At 43.2% G+C, this 21620-nt stretch overlaps 1 protein-coding gene across 1 annotated transcript in view; it reads right to left on the reverse strand.

Annotated features, from left to right (window-relative positions):
* The window catches only part of LOC118559043 (NXPE family member 3-like), a 46210-nt gene that overhangs the window by 9144 nt on the left and 15446 nt on the right, over nt 1-21620 (reverse strand). Inside the window, exon 2 of the mRNA XM_036129734.1 lies at nt 5503-5943. Within this exon, the coding sequence (XP_035985627.1) occupies nt 5503-5943 (441 nt within the window). The remainder of the gene's footprint in view (nt 1-5502; nt 5944-21620) is intronic.

Here is a 21620-nt window from a genome sequence, read left to right on the forward strand (position 1 = left end):
TAAGTTATCAAAGGACACAAAGAACAGATCATTCAGAGGGGGCAAAACAAGCTTCTGAGTGAAAGACAGATTCATTTGAGTCTTGATGCACTCTCAGAAAGGAGAGAAAAGACTCAACAACTATCAGAGTGTCTACTAGAGCTGTTTGTGAAGGAGGTAATCCGTTTCACGGAGAAGGCTCAGCTCTTACAATACTCTAAGAGCAAAGAAAGAAACAGCAAAAAAGTCCAGTCTCTTCCAGTGAAAAAGAGTGCAACCTCTGCTACTGTTGTAATACACAACAAGGATCATGGTGACCATGCACACAATATTACTCAGAACCAGTGGATTCACTTCTACACAGAAAACACCTATTATTATCTTAAGTTGTCGATTTATACATTTCGTATTAACCTCATCGTGGTGGAGGGGTTCGAGTGCCCCAATCACCCTAGGAGCTATGCTGTCAGGGACTTCATGCCCCTAGTAAGGTCACCCAAGGCAGAGAGGTCCTAGGTAAGGGACCAGACAAAGCGCAGCCCAGAGACCCCTTATGATGATTAAAACAAATAGACGCTATGTTCCCTCACCCGGATGTGAGTCACCGGGGCCCCACTCTGAAGCCAGGTCTGGAGGTGGGGCATGCTGGCCAACCCTGTAGTGGCCGGGCTTTTACCCATGGAGCCTGGCCGGGCACAGCACGAGCCGGAGACATGGAACCCCTTCCAATGGGCTCACCACCTGTCGGAGGGGCCATTGAGAAAGCAGAGCCTGGGGACTTCGGGTTGGGTTCTCCCATCTCTGGTGATGAGATCACCGATTGTGGGGCTCTGTTTGTTAACGCAACTGTGGGATGGTGGTTCGCCTATTTAAAAAGGGGAACTGGAGGGTGTGTTCCAACTACATAGGAATCACTCTCTTAAGCCTCCCTGGTCCCTGTATGACAGAGCTTGATCCGCGTTGCCAAAAGTAAGTCGGACTTGTTTCCGGTGAGATTTGGACTCCTCCAAGGTAGGCCTTTGTTGCCAATTCTGTTGATAACTTTTATGGACAGAATTTGTAGACACAGCCAAGGTGTGTAGGGGATGCGTTTTAGTAGCCTTAGGATCGCGTCTCTGCTTTTTGTGGATGACGTCGTCCTGTTGGCTTCATCAGGTCGTGATCTACAGCTCTCACTGGAGTTGTTTGCAGCTGAGTGTGAAATAGCCCGTGGGCCAGAATCTGTAGGACGCTTCCTTAAGAACTTTCATATGAACTGTCAGGGGGCAACTTTCTTGCACCGGGATAAGTTGCTACACATAGCAGTGATCTCAAAACACCAATGTTCCCACGTTTTCACTTGCACATTAATAAGTTATAGCCGATAAAAAATCTAAACTGTGGCGCTCCGGTCCAAGAGGTCACGTGATTCGATTTTTGCTGCTCAGCCAATCAGATCGCTGTATTGTCAGCTGTGCGCGTTCACCAGTTCATCATGGCTGCGCTCGTAAGATGTTTGTATGCATTTGTTTCCAGACGAAGAAAGCCCAATAATAGCATTTTCTGGCGCCAGCTGGCAAAGATCTTGATGGCAAGAAAAAAGAAATAGCCCAGAACATCCATCCATCCATTTTCTAACACGCTTATCCCCGTTGGGTTCGCGAGGTGCTGGTGTCTATCTCCAGCTGTCAATGGGCCCCTTCGGAATTTGTAGAATTTTGTATTGTATTTTTGAAATCAATAAAAGTTTTAACCTCCAGCTTTGTGAAGTCTAAATATTTTAAACATCACATTCTAATAAAATGAAATAGATTTTTTTAAAACTCCTAATACATTGTTCTATTTTTAAAAGCGACATATCTCCTTTTCTTAATATGGTTAATATCTCTATATGTTCTTGGTTGAATTAAAATCTTATTAAATCTGATAATTTTGGCTGTACCTTTATTCAGTGTTCATTTGATCACACGTGAAATCCGCTCTATATGATCCATTCATGCGGGTCAAAAAGAAAAGAAAAAGAAAAAAGAGAACCAGTAGACAGCTGTGATGGACTCAGGAAGGTGGATTTTTGGTTTAAGCAGACAGACAATGGACAATCTAATAACATAAAGCTAATATTTTCGTGACACATGTGAGAATGACCACAGAGCCGTTTACTTTCTCATGACGTGTTATATTGAGTGATCAATCGAGTTTTAACCGACATAGTAATCCCTTATGATAGCACTAACAAGTGTTACATTTTCAGTTTTTTCACACTAACTGAACGATAATGTAACGACACCATTGCTATATTTCGTTAAGAAAAGTAAAATATCTTCATTTCCACACCTAATAGGTTGGAAATGAGATGGAGTTGAGATTCATTCTTCCAGCTGAATGCGCTCCCGATGCAGGGGATACAAATTCTGGCGGGGATAAGTCGTTTGGCATGACAACACCTGTTGTCGTGCCAAACGACAGCAGGTCTTGGTGATATCACAGTAAATTGGGCAAAGGTCTGGACTATTTCTGCCCTGCGATGGACTGCCGACCTGTCCAGTTTATACAATGCCTCTCGCCCATTGAAAGCTGGAGATAGACACCGGTACCTCGCGAACCCAACGGGGATAAGCGTGTTAGAAAATGGATGGATGGATGTTCTTGGCTATTTCTTTTTTCTTCAACAAGATCTCTGCCAGCTGGCGCCAGAAAATGCTATTATTGGGCTTTCTTCGTCAGGAAACGGATGCATACAAACATCTTACGGGCGCAGCCATGATGACTCGCTCAGCTGACAATACAGCGATCGGATTGGCTGAGCAGCAAAAATCAAATCACGTGGCCTCTTGGACCGGAGCGCCACAGTTTAGATTTTTTATTGGCTATAACTTATTAATGTGCAAGTGAAAACGTGGGAACATTGGTGTTTTGAGATCACTGCTATGTGTAGCACCTTTTCCCGGTGGAAGAAAGTTGCCCCCTGACAGTTCATACGAAAAGTCACCGTACAGATTCTGGCCCACGGCCTAAAATGGACGGGAAGAAGATCAGAACCTCCAAATCCGAGATCAAGATCTTGAGCCAGAAAAGGGTAGAGTGCCTTCTATGGGTCAGGGAGGATGTATTGCCCCTAGTGGAGGAGTTTAAGTATGTTGGGGTCTTGTTCACGAATGGAGTGGGAGATCGACAGGCGGAGTAGAGCTGTGTCTGCAGTGAAGTGGGTGCTGTACCAGTTTGTTGTGGTGAAGAGAGAGCTGAGTCAAAAGAAAAAGCTCTTGATTTACTGGTCAATCTACGTTCCTACCCTCATCTATGGTCATGAGCTTTGGGTCATGACGAAAGAATGAGATCCAGGATAGAAGCGACTGAAATTATTTTTCTCCGTAGCGTGTCTGGGGTCTCTCTTAGAGAAGGTGAGGAGCTCATTCATCCAGGCGAGGAGCCATTTCCCCTCCATGTCCGTGGTGAGGTGTTCCGGGCACATCACACGGGGAGAAGACCCAGAGGAAGACCCAGAACACGCTGGACAGACTATGTTTCTCGGCTCACCTGGGAACGCCTAGGGATTCCCCTCCTTCAAGCCACTAACCTACGCCTCCATTCATAGTTATCCCTGGCCCTCGGCGGATGCGCTCCTGAAGTCCTGAGTTCAGAATAAACAGTTTAAATTCTACTTCTGTGTTTCTGGCTGAAAATTTGGGTCTTCTGTCTAGTTCATTACATAAGGCTCCCATTGTGAAAGTAAAAACTGTTGGGATTTTTTTGGCATTAAAACAATTCTTAATGCCACATTGCCAGACAGGACACATAAAAAAGGGCAACTATCAGCCCATTAAATGGGTAGGTTCAAAATTTCTAGATAAAGTATTTGGAAAAAGTGGTGTATTTTCAATTTCATGTATATGTAAGCCGAAACTGTTTATTTGATACGTTCCAGTCTGGGTTTAGAGCCAAACATAGTACATAAACAGCACTGGTTAGAGTTGTTCACAATCTCAAATGTGTCTTGACCAATGTAAAACCTCTGTTTTAATTCTTCATAACCGTAGCAAAACTTTTAAAACGGTTGACTATGTTATACTCCTTTAGTGTCTTTAACATTGTATAGGTCTAAATGGCCTTATTGTTATCTCATGGGTTGAAACATTTCTTGTTTCTATCAGTAACTTTAAATCTGACAGGATAAATGTGAATTACAGTGTTACACAATGGTCCGCTCTTGGTCCTCACGATTCATTTATATATGACTCGCTTTGGCTCTAAATCAATCAACTTCAACTAATCCAAAATGCTGCAGCTCAACTTCTAACCAAAACCGAAAGGGTGGAACATTTCACTTCTATTTCAAATTCTATTCACTGGTTAACAGTTAAACAGAGAATTGGTTTTAAAATACTTTAACTCAATTTAAAAGGTTTAAATGGCCTGGCCACTGCTAACCGTATTTTTCAGACTATAAGACACACATAAACTGATAGTGCCTTGTAATTCAGTGCACCTTATATATGATTACCGTTGTGCTTACCAAGCGATTTAATGTGGTACAATGCGCTCAAAAGTCTGTTAAAATGTGTAAGTAAGACTTTGGTTAGTAACAAAGCCGCTCCACTCAATGGATATTCGGAGCATTATGGTACACTGTGTCACTACCTGATTGGCCTCCTGAGCAGTCTACAAGCCTGCTTGACTGTAATTTCTAAACTAGAAGTGCATTCATGTAAGGCAGCCCACATTAGCAATAATTAACCAAGTAAGTTAATTCAATATAAAACTTTTGTTCATTTTGGCCTTATGGTTGATTTGTTTTGTCTGAACTGCAATGCCGATGGGGTGGGGGTTCAGCAAAGCTCTGCCATGTCAGGAAAGCAGCAAGACCAGGTAAATACCTGTTGTTGCGCTAAACTTTTTTAATCCATCATGATGGGGACATTTCTGTGGACAGTTTTTGCCAGGGACAGGTCATCCAAAACGAGGACATCGGGTCACCCTACCGGAGGGGCGGAGTGATATCACACACTTGGGAAGAATATGTAATGCGTCTTATAATCCGGTGCGCCTTATGCTCATTGATTATGTACCAGACAGGCTGTTAAGGTTGTCTTATATCCATCCATTATAGTCCTGTTCTTTGGAATTCCCTTCCTCATGACCTAAGATTAGTTTCACCTTATTTTAAAAGCAACTTAAGACATATTTATTTAGGCTTATGTTTTTAGCACAGGAAAACCTTTTCCCTTATGTTGTATTATCATCTACTTATTTCTGATTTTATGTGATTTTATTTCTGCATGTTCCTTTTTTCTCTATGCATTTAATTTTATTGTTTTATTGCTTTATTATGTACATTGATTGATTTTATTTTTATGTTGTTCCTAGCCAATTGAGTCATATGAAATAGACTTGAACTATGAGCTTGACTCGACATTAGATTGCTTCCCTACTCTTCGCATTCAGGTCCTCCACAAACAGAACTTGTAATACTAAAGCTTTTTAGGTGAGAAAGAGGCCTTAGCTGGGATATATTACTGGCACACTTGACCAAAAAACTTTTAGTCTTACCTCAACTTGTGCACTTCCTTCCCAAAGTAAAGGGAATACAGCAGTGTAGGAACCATTGCAATGATCAAGCACTTTCCCCACCACACCTGCATGAACAGCATGGCTGTGAAGCCGTGCAAATAGGACGTCTCCACCGAATTTCTTGGGGCGACCATTGAAGTCATTCATTTGTATCAAAACTTCTAGTTGATCCCCTACGTGCCATCTTCTCCCTCCGTTATGAGGAAGAATTGTGAGAGTGCTTTGTGCAGCATAAGTGGTGTCATTCAGAGAATAGTTAGCTGGTACAAATGGTGTGTCAGGCCAGGCGATATAGTCCTTTAGAAATTCTACCTCTCGAGCATCCTCAGGGAACACAGAATGGAAAGAGCAGGTACTGGTAGGCTTAGGAGGCTTTGTAGGATGTTTCAGAGTTTCGGTGTTTGGGGCTTTCTTCTTGAACTAAAGAAAGTTAAGAGATTAAAGACATAATTACCACACAGTGTCAGTACAAAATAGTGATTACTTTGTTGGATGATTCTGGGATGCAGCTAATGAAAATGGAAATTTCATTTTCTTAGAAAATTTTACTATTGTATCAGATCAATCAACACAAATGCACTCAATTTTCCATGAACTACAATCTAAATTTGGTGTGACAAAGAAAATCACTCTCTGGCTCTGCTGAGGTGTTACGGAAGCACTTGCTTTGTTGGGTCTGGTGTCTCCCATCTTCCTCTTAAGAATAATTGATAAATCCACCATGCAGTTTAAGTTAGACCAGTTTTCTAGCTTATTAAAAAAGTAATATATTTGAAATTAAAGCAGATACCAATTTCTGCTGCACCTTTTCCTTCTACTTGACTTTACATTAATATGATTGGATACAGCAGTCTGTGAACAGCTAGCTTATTTAACTTTTATGGCTTAAGCTGGGACCACACAATATTATTTGCCCAATTTTACCCCAGATTCCAAGTAAGGAAAAGTCTGTGTCAGTTACCAGTCCAAGTATGCAAAAATGCTGTTAGTGAACAAAATTATTATGGATGCAATACCACAGTGGGCATGACACAAACTATTATCTAACTAATTACAAATAGATTATCATAAAACAGAAGCAAAAATCAAACAAAAGACACATGCCCAGATATACAGCAAATAATGAAGAGCCTTATTTGAATATACCCAAATGCTCTTAAATTAACAAGTTAAATTAAAGGTATAGTGGACGATCTTTTTGAGTTTTGAGTTCCTCATCTGTTGGTTGCCCCAATGTCAATCATCGTGACGCTCTCCCATAAAGCCATTGTGTGTGCGTTCCTTTTTAGTTGCTTACTGGCTGTGCATGCGCACTTCTTGTGTTTATGTATCCAGTTAGCTTCGGCATTAGCTGTTAATTTTCGCTCCGCTGCTCTCCCCATATACTTTGAAAATGGCTGAGAGTCACAAGAAGCAAGCCGTCCTACAAGTTTAGCAGAAGAAGAGACCTCCGAAAAAGGAAATAAGACAGAGGACATTGGACAATCCACACTGCGTAACAATCTTCAGCCTTATCAGTCCTCTTAACAGTATTATTAAGGTCACATTAATATTTTTCAGGGAGACTTAAACCCAGACAACATTGTTTTGCAGATCTTTTCTCTTTAAGAAACAAACCCAGACGGGACTGATGGGAGGAGCTAACGTTCTGCTCTCACATGTTTGCCTTGCTTACTTTCATCAACACTGTTGTCAGCTATTTAACAACTTTTCAGACTCCTCTAGTGACTTTTTACTCAACAGCTACAAACAATGAATCAAGAAATTGTTGTTTGAGACTTTGCCAACAAGTAAAAGCACTGACTGCTCTGAGTTTTCCATCTCTTCAGCAAACAGTGAGTGCAGCTAAGAATCTCTCCCACTTTGAAAGCACTGACAGGCGGTCCATCAGCCAGTCAGCCTCTCTGTGCTGCTGCAGAGACCGACTCGTCTGTTTCCCCATTTAAAAAGAGTCACGTATGAGCAAAGCTTTCACTACATTACAAAGCGGGATGTAAATATACTATAAACATATTCTTTAACGGGTAATGGTAGCTGTTTTTCTCTGAAACTGTTGCGCTTAAATAGACCCTTCCCTGTAACTTATTCACACACAGCCTCTGTCATTTATTTACCTCATCCACTGTGGGTGCCTCTGTTATCTTTTGGTTAAAATTGATAATATAAAAATGTATAAATCTAGTTTGGATTCAAGTTAAATATTATTTAATATTTTTTTAGAATTATTATTTTTTGTTTTCAGCATACTTAGAATTTTTAAGAAGAATTCTCTGTCTTCTCAGTGTTGATATTCCATTCTCCTGCAACATACTTTTTATTCATGACATAGTGTTTTAGGCTTTTGTTTATATACATATAAAGTTATTTATATAATGTTTTTACTGCTCTGATTCTATACAAAATTATTTTGTACTTTTATTTTGTTTGATTTTACTCTAAATGTTCAAAAAATAAACCAGTCAGTGATCATTATTTGTTTTTTATACCCTTTTGCTTGATTAAAAATTAAGTATAGATAATGGTTGATAAGGAGTATTGTTAAGAGCAGTTGTATGAATAAATCCATAACAATATCCATCCCATGCTGCACAGTGGCGCAGTGGGTAGCGCTGTTGCCTTGCAGCAAGAAGGTCCTGGGTTCGAGTACACCCCTGGGTCTTTCTGCATGGAGTTTGCATGTTCTCCCTGTGCATTCGTTGTTTTCTCTCTCTTCCTCCCACAGTCCAAAAACATGACTGTTAGGTTAACGGGCTTCTCTAAATTGTCCTTAGGTGTGAGTGTGTGCGTGAATGGTTGTTTGTCCAGTTTGTCTCTCTGTGTTGCCCTGCCACAGACTGGCGACCTGTCCAGGGTGTACCCCGCCTCTCGCCCAGTGAACGCTGGAGATAGGCACCAGCACCCCCCGCGACCCCATGAGGGATTAAGCGGTTTGGAAAATGGATGAATGGAATATCCATCCCTACTTGTGCATGTGGAGTTATTCAAAAAAGGACTTCTTAAGAAATGTAGGCATTTCTTACCTACATTTGCGACAAGATGGTCCACTCTACCTTTAATTAATTTGAAAAAAAAAATACTTTACTGGGTTATTTGGGGCATAATTTTAAGAATTGACATTCCTGAAAAAATATTTTCCATTCTTAATCAACTTACTTATCAAGAATAAAATAGAAAAAATACTTCTAAAATATGTCCAAATTGCAGCTTGTAAATAAATAAGCAACAGCCTCATTTTTGATGTTGTTTTCTTTAGCTGTAATCTGAAAATCATCGTCGTTAATTGAAATAAAAAGCTTGAAAGCATCCATCTGTGTGTAAATGATATACATATGTTTCACTTAGTTTCTGAAACTAATAACCCTTTCAATAATATTGCACTTATCTCTAAATGTTATGCTTAATAATGCAATGGCACAGTTTCTGGTATTTTTCACAGGTGTGTCTCAGATAGTTAGAGAATTTTACCCCATGATTATGAGCTATCAGTTAGGGCGAACCTAAATATTGACCAAAACTTACATTAATTTCCAGCTGCAGTTCAACTTTGCTTTCCTGCACTTTATTATGCCACTGCAATGTATTTTATTATGTATTTTCTTATGTTTTCATCTTAACCACTTTGAAATATCTTTCCACAGCTGAAAAGTTCCTTACCAATAGACCTGCCTTGCATATCTGTAAATTAAGCCTGGTTGTGTTTTTATCTGTATTTTGTAATAGCCTTAATGCTACAACAGTACTATATTGATGGTTAATAGTACTGGTTAATAAAAGCTTTAGTCAGCTAGCTTGTAAGAATTGTGAAAAAAGCTGTGTTTTTGACAGACTATGATGCTGATGTAGTTGAAGTTAATGTTTTACTCACCTCTGATAATTTACAGGATATGTGATCAGTGAAGTCAACACTGTAAAACATGACCCATAAAACAAAAAATATAAAAAACAGGAAGATCAAGCCGCACTTCAAAGGAAAACGTTTTCTCAAAGTCTGGGCTCCCAATGTTAGTGACTGGATCTGGTCCTGTGTTAAAAGACAAAAAAAAACAAAAAACATGTGGGTAATTCAGTCTTCTATAACTTGATGTTAGCTCCTTTAATCATATTTGTAAAAGTCAGCAAGCTTCAGGTTTTGTGTTAAATATTGACAAACATATAAAACTGGATGATGAAACCAGAAAGCAGCAGCTGACGGCCCGGAGAGAGTTTTAAAAGACCAGAGAACAGCAGCTGGATCTACAGCACGGCAGATAAGGAACCAGAGCACAGTAGTAGGATCCACAGCATGGCAGAGAAGGAACCAGAGCACAGTAGTAGGATCCACAGCACGGCAGAGAAGGAACCAGAGCACAATAGTAGGATCCACAGCACGGCAGAGAGTGAACCAGGGCACAGCAGCAGGATTCCCAGTACAGCAGAGAGTGAGCCAGAGCACAGTAGCATAAAATAAAGTCAAATTATAACTAAAACCCTAACAAGGAGGAAAAACTGAAAAAAAACTAATAGTAAACAAAAGCCAAATCAAAACTAAACCCTAACAAACTAAACAACGACCCAACCAGGGTGGGTGGAGGGAGGCTAGGATGGTGGGATAGAGTCAAAAGCAAACTAATCTAACCAGGGTGGGCGGAGGGAGGCTAGGATGGTGGGCTAGAATAAAACAAATAAACTACCCAGCCAGGGCAAACCAAAAATAAAGAGGAAAACGTAGGCCAACAAAAAAAAGTGTCTAATAAGCTGGTAAAATTAAAAAGTGTCTAATAAGCTGGTAAAATAACAAAGAGCGTCTAATAAACACTGGCAGGCAAACAGAGAGCGTCGAACAAACGCTGGCAGGCAAACAGAGGGCATAGGAAACGCAAGGGGAAAACAGGCGTACGACAACGCCAGAGGAATAAACCGGCGTACGACAATGCCAGAGGGAAGAACAGGCATACGACAATGCCAGAGGGAAGAACAGGCATACCAATGCCAGAGGGAAAAACAGGCGTACGGAAATGACAGGGGACAACAGGCGTATGGAAACGCTAGTGCTCGACGAGCATATGTAACGCTGGAGCACAACTAGTGTACAGAAATACCAAGGGAAAACGCCGGGGCGTGAGGGAAATGGGAACATCTAAAACAGCAGGGAACAGAATAACTAAAACGCCAGGAACCAGAGGGCGTCCTAACACGCCAGAGAAACAGAGAAATCTAAACACCAGAGAAACAGAGAAATCTAAACGCTGGGGAAACAGAGGAACTAGGAGGACTCAGGAGAACTAATACAACAGAGAAACTAAGGAAAGTCAAAAACAGAGACTAAGGAGCCTGAAACAGCTCATAACTAGGATGCACAGAAACCTCAACGGACGCTGGGACCGTGCTGCAAGTTACTGCTCCGTTCGTGTTTTTTAACTTTCTTTAACTTTATTACTTTTCTCTTTTTTTGAGTGCTCTGTTTTTTTCACGGTAACTCTGTGAAGCCTGTCCTATCTATCGGGGTCGTTCACATTGGTTTTCATTGAGTTTTTGTGCTTTTTTTGTGCTGTTTTTATCATGACGCATTCACCGGGACACCAGTGTTCATTTCGTTGACGAAGACTATGACGAAAAATACTCGTCAACAAACCTTTTTCACGGACGCAAACTAAATAAAAACTAAATAAAAAGTGAGATATGATGACTAAGACTATTACGAAAATAACTGACACTTTAGTCAACGAATAAAAACGAGACTAAACTATTAGGGAGGGACGAATGGTGATCCTATCAGAATTACTTTTTTTGTGGGACAAGTTGGGAAAAAATCCAATCAAAAGTTAGTTGCCAACCGCAATAGAAAGAAATATAGGTGGCGGTAATGCGCCATAAAGCTGTGCGAAGAAGGAGAATTAGAAGAGAGCGCGTATGGTTGAAGCATAGAAGCAGCATTTTCGTAGCAGTAGTAGCCTTTCAAAAATCAAATGAATAATAGACATGTTACAACAGCTAGGGCGAAAAAGAAGAGTTGATATCTGGGCACACCTCACATATGAAACTAAGAAAAACAAGACAGCCTGCAAACCGTGTGGAGCCAAAATATCCGGAAAAAACACCACCAACTTGAAACGGCATTTGCAGACGACTCATCCAGAGATACATGCGAAGGTAAGCATACACGCTAAGCAAACAAGTTTATTTTTTATCTGATTAACCACCGTGTTTGCGCTAAACTTGGAATAAAATAGACGCTAAAGGAAACCACCTCTGAACTGTATTAGACGATTGTCTCGTTGAATTGATGAGTATAACTATTCAATGTTCTCAAATTGAATCAAATGTGTAGGCTACTAGGCTATATGTTCTGGTGTATGTAACGTTAAGGGACAGGACTCCTCGAAGGCCGTTGGCAATTAGCTATGCCTTCTTAGCTCGCAAAGGAAACTCGCGGTTCGTTTAAAAAGAAGCCGACTTGTTGTACAACTTTATTTGGCCCTACGAAAGCGATAGCATGGACAGTTAGCTTGTTTAGTTGATTCCATTGTTGAGAAGCCTGCTTCCAGAGAGAGAGGTTGAGATCTGAGGAGATTGGGCAACAATGAATAAAGGGGAAATCAAGTTGAGTTTTTTTTCTCTCTCACACAGATACTGAAGACGTCTGATGATAAAAATGACCATGGTGGAGATAAAGGTAGTGCTAGTGTAACCCAGCAGACCATCACTACCGCCTTTCTTACTGCTTCTAAGTACAAAATGGATTCAAAGGAGCAATTGGTCAAGGAGCAGGCCATTGCGAGGTGGATTGGACGAACAGGATTACCGCTGCCAACATGCGAGGACGAGGACTTTATACAAATGATGGAAATAATTGAAAAGAAACCAACAATTCCAAAGAAAACTAAAATTAGCAATTTAGTTGAAACTGAATATGAACACGAAAGAGACAAATTAAAAAAAAGACTGGCTGCTGCCAGGAGGGTCAGCATAGGCCTTGACATGTGGACAAAAAAAGGACTGAGTGCCTCATTCCTTGCTATAAGCGCATGCTGCCATTGTGTTGAACAAAGTAAACCTGTGCACATATTGTTGGCCCTTGAACAAGTAGCTCACCCATACACTGCACAGTCTATTAAGGTATGTGTGGACAAATGTATGCAAGAGTGGGCCATACCAAAGGAGAAGATCCTGACTGTAATAACGGACAATGGGAGTAACATGGTGGGAGCCTTTAAAAACACCACAGCAGAAGAAACCTAGCCTCGTGAGACCATCCTGATCTCGTGAGGTTTCAAGGTTTCACTCGCAGATCAGTCTGGCTACTCTCCGTTAAAGAAAATTTGGAGCCGTTCACCAAACGAACGTCCAATCAGCGTTGGCTTTGAGGCGGGTTGAGGTGTAACGCAACGGGAAGCGCGACAGTTCAGTCTAAAGAACATGGCGGCTTCAGCCGATGAAACTAGCGTTAGCGTGGCTATCGAGCAAGTTTTATCGGAATTACAGAGTATTTCTTTGCTGAGCTAACGAGCCTTTACCTGCAGCAGCAAGAGTAGCTTGGCTTGTGGTTGTGTTTTCGTCGTCGCTCGTAACAGAGTGACGACGAATCTGATTGGTTCATTTGGCCCGTCTATCACCAACATAGGCCAATCAGCTAACCAGTATTTTCACCCCTTCCCAAAATTACTTCAACGGAAGGTTTCCAGATGGATATGCGGAGCATATCTATCTGGCGGAGTCAGGTAAGAAGAAACCAGCTCTGAAGATGACTCCCCTGGGTCCTTGATGGAAAGTGACTTTGAAATTGATGACCAGCGGTGAGCCATGTGTACTTTTTTTACATGATCAATTATCACATGAATGATTTCCCCTCTGCCACACACTATATATACACACACACACCAGACACTTTATTAGGTTTGGACTTATTTGGTTGTCTTTTCTTGTTAGGTACCATCATGTCGACATGGAAATGGCCCGGACACCGTGCGTGGTGCATACCATACAACTTGTAGTCCACATGACGCAGAAAGAAACAACGGTCAAAAGAGTCCTCGATAAAGCAAGGTCTGGGGTGAGGCTCTTTCGCAACACAAAGGTTACTGGACCAGTGTGGTGTTATTGTTGTAAATGACTGCCCCACACGCTGGTCAAGCAAATTCAACATGGTCACACGACTCCTCACAGTCAAAGATGCAGTCTGTCAAATCTCAAATGACATGGGATGGGACAGTTTGCTTACTAGTGAGTGGCAAAAGCTTTCATCATTGCATGACCTACTGCTGCCTTTTGCGGAACACACTAAAACCCTACAGAGTAACACTACATCTATGTCCCTAGTGGTTCCTGCCCTCTTTGATCTGCTGAGCCACCTAGCTGACTTTGCAGAGAACACTCGGTACAGAGACCTCGCCACTCTTGCAGAGAAAATAAGATAAAATCTGAACCTATGTTTTGCTTGCCTTTTGGATTCAAACGATGAGAAGTTCTCACCACTTGCAGCAGCTGCCTGCTTTGTCAACCCGACTGCCTGTGAAATACTTGTTAAAATTGATGTAGCTGATGGAAATATCCAGGAACTGCTGAAACAGGCAGAAGACTATGTGGTCAAATGCACTTCCCCACACACAAGACAGGAGGACTCAGGATTTCAGGAGTCTGAAGATGATGAAGTTGTTGAGGAACCAGAAGCAGCGCCATCCTCAAAGCAGCCGGTGTTTAGGTTTCTTTCAAAATGCCGTACCACAAGGCCTAAACAGAAAACCTCCACACCCAGCATCAGGCAGCAGATCATTGAGTACAAGGAAGAACCTTCACATCCCATCACTGAGGACACAGGAACAGACTTCTGGCTGGAAAAGAGTGACAATTTTTATCACAGTTTAAAACCTTTTGCATTAGACTTGTTGGCTGTGCCAGCTTCTCAAGCTTTTGCAGAAAGGGTATTCAGCATCACAGGTGATCTCACAAGAGGACGGCGCAACTGAGGAAGGGTCAGATTGGAGCGAAGTGTTTTGCTTAAAATGAACAGAAACAAATAGAACCGTTGTATTCACTGCTATTTACAGCATTCCTGTAGCAGTATGTGCACAGCTTAGAGAGTTACTGGTCTGGTATTTGTTTTGTTTTTTGTTTAATATGAGAGCAGAGATGTTTTTGTTCCATGCAATAATGGCATTACAGCTTAGCATTTCATTTAAGTATGTTTTGTTTTTTTATTTTCAAATGTTTGTGCATTGTGTGCAAAATCAGAGTAATTGATGAAGAAAAGCAGTCTGCTTTTTAGTTTAATGTGATCTTTACTTGCACTTCCAATGCCAAGAGAGCAGGTTTTTTTCATTTACTTGAACATTGAGGAGTATTTTTTTGGTAGCGTGTGCAATGGCATTACAGCCAATCTTTTATTCTACATTTGAGAATTGCACTAATCTGTTCAAACCTTGTTGATTTTGTAAGGCATTCCAGCCTAGCAGTTATTTAACTTCTCTTGAGGTATGTGAACGTATGTAATGTCAACAGTAGTGAATTTTCTTTATTTAGATACCTTGTGTGCAATGGCATTACAACCAATATTTTTTTTTTTTTTGAGAATTGCACTTTATCTTTCTTAATGTTTTTTGAGTGGTTTATCCATTTCAATAATAACATCTTGAAAATGTTATATGCATTGCATATCATTCAGGGAGAATGCACTTTTTCAGGAAGCAAAGCCACAGTTAATGGTTTTGAAATTCAAAATAAAATACATGTTTTGCACAGTGTTGGATGCGAGTGTTATGTGGGAATGTGTGTACAACGTATTTTTTTTAAATCTGTGTGTGGTGAGTGGGGCACAAGGGAGGGATGGTGTGAATGAGTTTTTTTTTTTCCAGGTATGGGTGTGGTCCGCTCCCTCTCCCAAGAACATCTCAAGTCTCCGCTAGGTGCGGAGCCCATCCCCCCACGTCCTGCCCTCCTCTGCTTCGTTGGCAGGCGCCTTGGCCCTCTGGCGCATTGGTTGGCTTCGGGTTTGGGGTGGGTTCCCAGGCGTGCGCCGGCCCACTCCCGGCGGCCTCTTCTGCTCCTTCCTTGGGGGGGTGGGGGGGGTTGCAGATATCCTGTGTCGGCCCCTCCTGGGCGACCTGCTTTAGGGGCCCCTTTGGGAGTCCGGGGTTATGGGTCCCCTGACTCCTGCCTCTGTGCTCGGGGAAGGCGGGCCTTTGGTTCTCCACAACCACTATCAAGCTATTTCCTTCTGGATAATTTTCACCTAAACTAGTGCACTCTCACATACTCCCACAGGTGCTGGGTCCCAGGTATTAAGTGTTCACTTATATACAGTAATCTTATAATTTATTTATTTATTTATGTTCTTTCACTTTCTTTTTTCAAGTATCACATTACACATGTCAGCTTACATAATAATATATATGATTTAGCAATGGCATCTAGGTGTTATTCGATTGTATCTGTTGCTTTATGTCTGTTGGTTGTGCTGTTCTTTTTGCATCTCTCTTTCCACAGCTTTCTTTTCCTTCTCTTTCACTTCTTTTTCTTCCTTTACTCTCCCATTGTAATGTCCATATAATTAGAAATTCTCCTTGCAGGAATCACAATAAAGCTATTTACAAGTAGAGCACTATGGCGAAAGCTGTTCGCTCCACTTGTAAAAGCAAAATCTGTCGAGCTCTATCTGGCATTGAGACATCAATTCCTATTGCCACATTGCTAGACAGGACACTGGGGGAAAAAAAATAATAAAAAATAAAGTAAAATAAAAAATAAAATAAAATACATGTTTTGTATCTGTAGCTGTTCAATCTGTGTCTAAATCTAGATAGATAGATAGATAGATACTTTATTGATCCCCAAGGGGAAATTCAAGTATAATTCAAATCTAGACTGAGACTAAACTAAGACTAAAAGACTTCAGACTAGACTAAGACTAAAACTCTTTTGACATTTAGTCGACAAAAACTAGACTAAGACTAAAAGACTTCAGATGACAAAAACATGACTAAAACTAAATGGTGTGTTATTCAAAAGACTAAGACTAAATCAGAATTTGCTGTCAAAATTAACACTGCGGGACACGCTCGCTTTGTTTACACTGGAGATGAGTTAGGAGCACTAATGCCGACCGGATTTGTGGCAAAACCGACTGGAATTCCACCTGAAATCCGGAGGAAAACAAAAAGTTTTGCCGATCTTCAAACAGTATGTGAGCTGCCCTACCAGAGGAAAGGGGACACAAGACCTGATGTATGCTAACATTAAAGATGGATACATCTACACTTCTCTCCCCCCTCAGGGCAGGTCAGATCAGATCACAACCTGGTTCACCTCAAACCGTGTTTTGTGCCACCAGTGAGGAGGAAGCCTACGACCACAAGGTCAGTGAAGAGGTGGTCAGAGGAGGCTTATGAGGCACTGCAGGCCTGCTTTAAGGTGACTGACTGGTCCGCACTATGTGAGCCACACGGGGGAGACATCGATGAAGTGCATCACTGACTACATCAACTTCTGTGTGGACTGCAATGTCCCAGCTCGGACTGTTACCTGTTACGCCAACAATAAACCATGGATCACCAAAGAAATAATAAGAAGAGGGCATTCAGAGATGGCAACCGTGAAGAGAGGAGGAGGGTACAAGGAGTACTCAAGCGTAAAATCAGGGAGGCGAAGGACAAATACAGGAGGAAGCTGGAGAAGAAACTGCAGACCAACAACGTGAGAGATGTGTGGAGTGGGATGAGGGCCAACACAGGGTTCCAGAAGTCCACTGGCATGGGGTTGGAAAGTTGCGTGGACCGGGCCAATGAACTGAACTTTTTTTTTTAATAGGTTTGATACTGCGGCTCACCCCCCACAACACCCCGCTGCTGACTTGCCTACAAGGCCCGATCCACCTCCACCCACTCCTCCTCCTCCTCCTCCTCCTCCTCCTCCTCCTTACAGACCCCCTGTCTGCTCCTCACCACACCAATCCACATCCACAGACTCTAGAGGCCTCGCACTGAGGCAGGACGGAACCCACAGTGACCTCGCACTGAAGGCGGGACGGAACCCACAGTGACCTCGCACTGAGACAGGACGGCTCCATCGGCGGCCTCGGACTGAGACAGGACGGCTCCATCGGCAGCCTCGGACTGAGGCGGAACGGCTCCATCGGCGGCCTCGGACTGAGGCGGAATGGCTTCATCGGCGGCCTAAGACTGAGGTGGAACGGATTCCAAGGAGGCCTTGGACTGAGGCGAAACGGCTTCTTCAACAGCCCTTCTGTGCCGGCGTGCCCGACGGCCGCACCAGGAGGAGCCAGACGGTGGAACAGGGGCGACTTCAGAGGCAGCAGCAGGCCAACAGAGAAGGAGGTCGTCTCTGTCACCGTAGCAAAAGCTCCACAGCTGGGGCTCCTTGACACGTGGGGCTCGGGCTGGTGGAATGGCGAGTCGTACTTGAGGAACCCACTGAGAGTCCAGGAGATGGTGACCGAGACAATGAGAAGCTGGGCGGCATCCCTTCTTGCGTTCCAGCGCAAATGCAACAAAGCCAGATTGGATCACTGGGAAAGCGGTGTCGGTCCTGGTCGGCGGATCAGCCTTCTTAGGCCACCTCTTTTTTTCAGAGGTGCTCGCATCTCTCGACGTAAGCAAGGATCTCTGGGTCGTCAACCCCTGCAGGTAAGCCCCGTGTGGGGTCTGAGTTCCTCCTTTGGCCAGTTCGTACTGTCACGATTTGTCTTCAATGAACTCAGAACCACACACACGGAGCTAAAATTGAGAGTTTATTGAAAGGTTGAAGGAGTAATGGATGATGAAACCAGAAAGGCAGGACTGAACTGGAACAGGGGTGTAGGTGATGGCAGGAGCTGACAGCCCAGAGAGAGTTCTAGGAGACCAGAGAACAGCAGCTGGATCCACAGCACGGCAGATAGGGAACCAGAGCACAGTAGCAGAATCCACAGCACGGCAGAGAAGGAACCAGCGCACAATAGTAGGATCCACAGCACGGCAGAGAGTGAACCAGGGCACAGCAGTTCTAGGAGATCAGAAAACAGCAGCTGGATCCACAGCACAGCAGAGAGGAACCGGAGCACAGGCGCAGGGTCCACAGCACGGCAGATAGGGAACCAGAGCACAACAGTAGAATCCACAACATTGCAGAGAGAGGACCTTGCTGGACAGAGTCCCAACAGGATTAAATAGCTTAGCTGGGTGAATACTTGCAGATCAGAGTCTTAACAAGAAAGTGCACCGATGTGGCTGGAATAATCAATGGCAGGCTGAGGTAAGAGATGCAGAGGTGGCAGGGTTCCAGCAGCATGCAGGGAACACTCAGGTAGACGGGCAAGGAGTAGGTGTTGCATGATGACGAACCGGCAGAGGAGTGAAAGCAGAGGGAGGCTTAAGTAGGGAGGCTGGCAGGTGAAATGAGTCTGACTGATTAATGACCAACAGGTGTGACTGACTGCAGAGGGAGTGAAGGGAAAGCTAAGTGAGGGGAAGGAGGAGCTGAAAACTAACAGAAAATAAAGTCAAATCATAACTAAAACCCTAAAAAGGAGAAAAAAATGAAAACTAATACTAAACAAAAGCCAAGTCAAAACTAAACCCTGACAGGAAACCTATGGCTTTTAAATTGCTGGTTTGTTTAAATCGTCCTGTTAGACAATTGTAAATGTAATAATTTTATTTATGTTAAGTTACAGGCATTTGGTCTGTTTCAAGAGCTGGCTTGCAGGAATGTTCTGGTTTTTTTTAACTTCAGACAGGGAGAAAAAATGGTTCTCCCAGAAAAGGAATGTCTTGCCTTATCCAGCTGTGCAACTTGCAGATGACCGATTACTACCCCAATAAATCTGGACCTCTTTTTCTATACTCACCCACATGTAACCTCCTGACCCTTCTTTGAAGTCCGATAATAAAGGCAGAGGAGAGAGAATGTCCCAGCGGAGAAGAGCCCAGATGTTCAGGGCGCTGTTCTCCGTTTGGCTCCTCTGCCCTTCTCTATCGAAAAGTAACTTGTGTTTTGTGTTGGTTCCTTTCTAGGAAAATAAGAGGTTATTATAATAACTCTATCACATCCTCAAATGGAAGAGTTGCAGAAAACTGCACCCCATCTTCATTCCAGTGGGTGCTGGTAATAAAAAGAAAGAAAGAAAGAAAGAAAGCAAAGCCATGTCCGTTTCTTTTTTTCAGACATTGGTCAAATCTCTGTAGGTAATGGTTTTTGAGTCATCTGTTCCCAATACTGAAGTATTTATTGATATAATGTTCAGTATGAATATGTATCTGTTGGCGCTGTCATCGCAAGGGCAGGGAAAAGTTGAATAATAACTTCACACTACTGCATTCAGTTGAGCTGCCACAAGGGACATGTGACGTCACACGCCACCTCTCTTTGATTTTGGTACACACAATGGCACTGCACATGTTTCACAATTGATGGTTGCACACACAAATGATATCAGTGAAGAGCACACCTCAGAAAAGTACATGTTAACACCCACACTTGCTCTTCCACTGTACAATTCTTATTCAACAACCTTTTTTCAGTTGCTTTTAAAACTAGTTGTTTCACATTCCAAACATATGATGCATGCATTTTCCAAATTTTAACTTTGGTAAAAATGTCTGCAATCATATCTGCTGTTGTCCGTCCGTCCGTCTTCTTCCGCTTATCCGGGGTCGGGTCGCGGGGGCAGCAGCTTCAGTAGGGAGGCCCAGACGTCCCTCTCCCCGGCCACTTGGGCCAGCTCCTCAGGAGGAATCCCAAGGCGATCCCAGGCCAGCCGGGAGACATAGTCCCTCCAGCGTGTCCTGGGTCTTCCCCTGGGCCTCCTCCCGGTGGGACGTGCCCGGAACACCTCACCAGGGAGGCGTCCAGGAGGCATCCTGACCAGATGCCTCCTGGACGCCTCCCTGGTGAGGTGTCCAGGATGTCTCGGCATGGAGGAGCAGCGGCTCTACTCTGAGTCCTCCCCGGATGACTGAGCTCCTCATCCTATCTCTAAGGGAGAGCCCAGACACACTACGGAGAAAACTCATTTCAGCCGCTTGTATCCGGGATGTCGTTCTTTCGGTCACGACCCAAAGCTCGTGACCATAGATGAGGGTAGGAACGTAGATCGACAGGTAAATCGAGAGCTTCGCCTTTTGGCTAGGCTCTCTCTTCACCACAACGGATCGGTACAGCGCCCGCTTCACAGCAGACGCTGCACCAATCCGCCTGTCGATCTCCCGCTCCATCCTCCCCTCATTCGTGAACAAGACCCCAAGATACTTGAACTCCTCCACTAGGGGCAGCACATCCTCCCCAACCCGGAGAAGGCACTCTACCCTTTTCCGGTTCAAGACCATGGTCTCGGATTTGGAGGCACTGATTTTCATCCCGGCCGCTTCGCACTCGGCTGCGAACCGCTCCAGTGAGAGCTGTAGATCACGCCCTGATGAAGCCAATAGGACCACGTCATTCGCGAATAGCAGAGACGCAATCCTAAGGCCACCAAAACGGATCCCCTCAACACCTTGGCTGCGCCTAGAAATTCTGTCCATAAAAGTTATGAACAGAATCGGTGACAAAGGGCAACCTTGGCGGAGTCCAACTCTCACCGGAAACGAGTCCGACTTACTGCCGGCAATGCGAACCAGACTCTGACACCGGTCGTACAGAGACCTGACAGCCCTTATTAAAGGGCCCGGTACTCCATACTCCCGGAGTACCCCCCACAAGATCCCCCGGGGGACACGGTCCAATGCCTTCTCCAGATCCACAAAACACATGTAGACTGGTTGGGAAAACTCCCATGCCCCCTCCAGAATCCTGCTGAGGGTATACTAAGTATACTGGGTATACTTGTACTGCTGTTGAGCAGTACAAAATGTATATCTTTCTATGATCAAGTGCAGATCTAACAAAATGATAATTAATATCAAAATGTTTTCATCTTTGACAAAATACTGTGTTCTTTGACAAAGCTGTTGCTCCTTGAATGTCCTCAAATATTGTCACTGGCATGTACTTGCAATATTTGTCCATTCTACTCAACAACTGTACAAACTTTCTTGTTTTGTTGCTACCAATGCCATATATTCTGCTTCACATGTAGACAGAGCCACACTTTGTTGTTTCTTTAACTTTCATGGGATAACAGGTACATTTTT

This window comes from Fundulus heteroclitus, unplaced genomic scaffold (genome assembly GCF_011125445.2).
Source record: "Fundulus heteroclitus isolate FHET01 unplaced genomic scaffold, MU-UCD_Fhet_4.1 scaffold_209, whole genome shotgun sequence".
Lineage (NCBI taxonomy): Eukaryota > Metazoa > Chordata > Actinopteri > Cyprinodontiformes > Fundulidae > Fundulus > Fundulus heteroclitus.